Consider the following 3,601-nt stretch of genomic DNA (forward strand, 5'->3'; position numbering starts at 1 on the left):
CGGCGGGCACGGGGCCAATCCTGTAGCCCTTTCTCTCTTCCATGCAGCACAAAGTGATGGAGGATCTTCTGTAGCCTTAGAGAAACGGGAACGGCTGGTCCTACCCAACCCCACCCCTCTGCCCAACCGCTCTGCGGTGATGGGAATGAGTGGGATGAAGGCATCTGGGCTGGTGGCAACCCTCCAACCTGGCCACCAGCATCTATTTTGCAGATCTGGGTTTACCCACCCAGCCTGGAAGGGACCTCGAGCATCTCTCAGGGATGGCTCAGGGGATTTCCACCCTCGGGGCTCTCAATAGGAAGGGAGGGAGATGGCTTTTGTGATGGCTGAGCTCCTGGAGGGACTCCAGTTCTCTTCTGTTTTATTAAATGCCAGGGCAGGCAGGTGGATTGTCCTCATTAAGCCGTGATTTATAGGCGAGGCTGCCGTCCAGATGAAATCAGAGCTAAATGAACCCCTTAAAATTAGCCTTGGGCTTCTTCCAATGCAAACAAAGAGCCAGTGGTTTTTTCCAGGTCGGCTGCTACGTTCAGCGGGAACACTCAGCGGTCCCCACGGAGGGTGGCTGGGCAGCTGAGCCGGGTCAGAACCGATGACACAGCATCCGAGTCATCAGGCGGCTCCGCATCTGAGATCTGAGCATCCCCGAAGGGGACATCCCTGCCTGGGCAGGGGACGCCATAGGGCGGCTGAGGATGCTGTAGGGTGTCTGAGGATGCTCTAGGGCAGCTCAGAATGCCATAGGGTGGCTGGGGACGCCATAGGGTGGCTGAGGATGCTGTAAGGCAGCTGAGGATGCTCTAGGGTGGCTGAGGATGCTCTAGGGTAGCTGATTCTATAGGGTGGCTGGGGACGCCATATGGCAGCTGAGGATGCTATAGGGCAGCCAAGGATGCTGTAGGGTGGCCGAGGATGCTGTAGGGTGACAGAAGATGCTGTAGGGTGGCTGAGGATGCTGTAGGGTGGCCAAGGATGCTATAGGACGGCTGAGGATGCTGTAGGGTGGCAGGGGACATCCCCTTCATGGGGACATCCTTGCGGTTGGAGCAGAGGGCTGAGCGCTGTAAAAAAAAGCTTGCCATGTGCGCTTGGGCCGTGCAAGGCTGTGGACACTTGCTTTATTTTCAAACAGGTACGGAAATGAAATCAGGAGCTGGTATTCAAGCAGGTATGGAAATCATGAGCCCTGACAGCGAACGTGAAATTGTCCCCAGCCATTAACCACATTCGAGGAAAACAGTTGTCCTCCTGGACCGGCAGCTTTCCGGCAGGGCAGGAAGGGGTGTAGGAGAGTTTTAGGGCAGTGACTGGGACACAGACTGGGGAAACTGGAGCGGTCCGGTCTCCACTCTGCCACTGCCCCACTCTGCAAAGCCCCGCAGCCTCTCTGTGCCCCAGCTCCCCAGCCACCCAGGGGGGGACAACAGGATTAAAGTGCTGCAAAATGGACCATCTAAATACTCTTTAAAAAAATAAAAAAAATAAAAAAAAAAAGAGGGAGAAGGACAAATTCCCAGGATCTTCACCATCCCAGCCACCGGTTTGTGTCACTGTCCCTTTGCAGTCACCTCTTTTTTTCCACCCCGGTCCCTGCATGCTTCTCCATCATCTTCATCACCATCACTACCTGCTTCTCTCCCGAGTTCTGCAAAAAATGAGCCAGCAGCACCCCCAAGGACCCCAATCTCCTGTCCCCTCACCCTTTCGCTCCATATTCCCTTGGGACAGATTAAAAAAATCCCACGATGGGGAATCACCGTGACTTCGGGCTCCCCAGAGGAGAAAAATCCTAATTTTTTCTTGCCGATGTGCTGGAGGATGCTGGGTTTGGGCTGAGCTCCTCGGTGCAGCGGGAATTGGCTCCAGCACCTTCTACCTGTGCTCCAGGGAAGATGAAAGCCGTTTTTTAGGTCAAGCCTGAGCAGAAGAGGCTCAACTCAACCAGCAGCAATTTTTTAGCATCCTACAATTCCCAAAATAGGGCTCAGGACCCACGGACTGGGTGCTGAAGGGTGACATGAAGTGGCTTTGCCACTCCCCTGTCCCAGATGGGGTTTGATAACAATTTGCTGACTACACGGGGAAGATGCTGGTGGAGTTACGACTCCTCCCAGTCCCACCAGTAAGGCTGTGTTGCCCCTTAGAAATCTGGGATGGAATTCATGGTCCACACCTGCCCCACACCAGCAGACAATGAGAAATTATTTTCTTATCACCCATCAGGCTGCTGGGCTTGGCATCTCCTCTAGACCACCCATGTGTCCCCATGTCCCCAAGGTCCAGCACCATTCCCGACCCCATCCACTCAGATGAGGAGGAAGGAGGACCACCCCTTTTCATCCATTTTTTTCCTCCATTCAGCCCAAAATACATTTTGGAAAGGTCCAGGAAAGCGGTCAGGACACGCTCCCTGTGCTTAGCCATCCATCCTGGCAGAGGTCACCCCACTTTTGGCCCATTGGGGGTCCAACAGGAGCCTTTGGGGGACCTAGAGATATCTGCTGCTTTTGGGGAGAGGGTCTTGGGGATGAGGTTCATCATTCCGGACAAGAAAAGCAATTTGTGGTACCCGCAGGTCGGTGTCCTGCGAGTGCAAATAAATCAGTAAATCAATAAATTGGCTTCACTGGCCAAGCCACCGAAAACCGTCGCTCTTGTCCCAGTCCTTGGAGCACCTTCAGGGGGTCGGAGAAGGATGGCGGAGTCCATAAACCAAGGGAAAAGGCAGAAAATTGGGATATAAAACCAGCAGAAACTAGGAATGATGGCTCTTGAGTTCATCCGTCCATCCTTTCCTGCCAGGTCTTGGTGCCTGTCTCCGTTCCTCCATCCTGCTTCCAGCCTTTTTCCCAGCCTGCTCCAATGCCATTTCTTTTTCATAATAAAATAATATTTTCATGAATAATATTCAAATAATATTTTCATGAATAATATTCAAACACCATCTTCTTTTCCATCCTTTGGAGATCCTCATTCATTTGGAAATCCTCATTTATCCTCAGAGCACTCGTTAGCCCGCTCTTCTGGCTCCCTCCTCTTCCTCCCAGGGGAAACTGAGGCACAGAGAGGTCAGGGCTTGCACAAATCTCACCCCTACAGGGACGAGGGAGCGGGGAAGAAGCTCCATTTGGCCCCAAAAAACCCTCTCTGGGCTCATCACCGAGCTGCTTTCCAATAGCTGAGGGTGGGTCCCTTGGGGGGGGAAAAAATCCTCTTGGTGACCTTCATCCCACCTTCATGCTCCATCCTCTTCCTCTTGCAGAGTCGGTGCCCATGGCAGTGATCATCGGCGTGGCCGTGGGGGCCGGCGTGGCGTTCCTGGTGTTGATGGCCACCATCGTCGCCTTCTGCTGCGCCCGCTCCCAAAGGAGTAAGTGTCCCTCCCCCGGACCCCGTCGTGTCCCTTCGGGCGGGATTGGGGCTAAAATCTGGAATAAATTGGGTCACAAAAAAAATTAGAGGGTGAATTTGTTGACGTGGCATCAACACAATTTGCTCCTTGTGTTGGTCAACCCAATGGAGATGCAAGAAGCATCCTCACCGTGCTTAAAATTCCTCTTTGCTGTTGTGGTTCTGGTTTAATTCATTATTTTTTGGA

The 3,601-nt window shown here is 53.0% G+C and overlaps 1 protein-coding gene across 1 annotated transcript in view; it reads left to right on the top strand.

The window, feature by feature from the left end:
* Nucleotides 1–3,373, top strand: part of LOC104466708 (kin of IRRE-like protein 3) — a gene marked incomplete at both ends in the record, with an annotated part of 10,705 nt that extends 7,332 nt beyond the window's left edge. The window contains 2 exons of the mRNA XM_010080230.1: nt 1,136–1,171; nt 3,266–3,373. Of these exons, the coding sequence (XP_010078532.1) occupies nt 1,136–1,171; nt 3,266–3,373 (144 nt within the window). The remainder of the gene's footprint in view (nt 1–1,135; nt 1,172–3,265) is intronic.
* Nucleotides 3,374–3,601: the final 228 nt, after the last annotated feature.

The sequence above is a fragment of the Pterocles gutturalis genome, unplaced genomic scaffold, assembly GCF_000699245.1.
Source record: "Pterocles gutturalis isolate BGI_N339 unplaced genomic scaffold, ASM69924v1 scaffold6599, whole genome shotgun sequence".
NCBI classification, from domain to species: Eukaryota; Metazoa; Chordata; class Aves; order Pterocliformes; family Pteroclidae; genus Pterocles; species Pterocles gutturalis.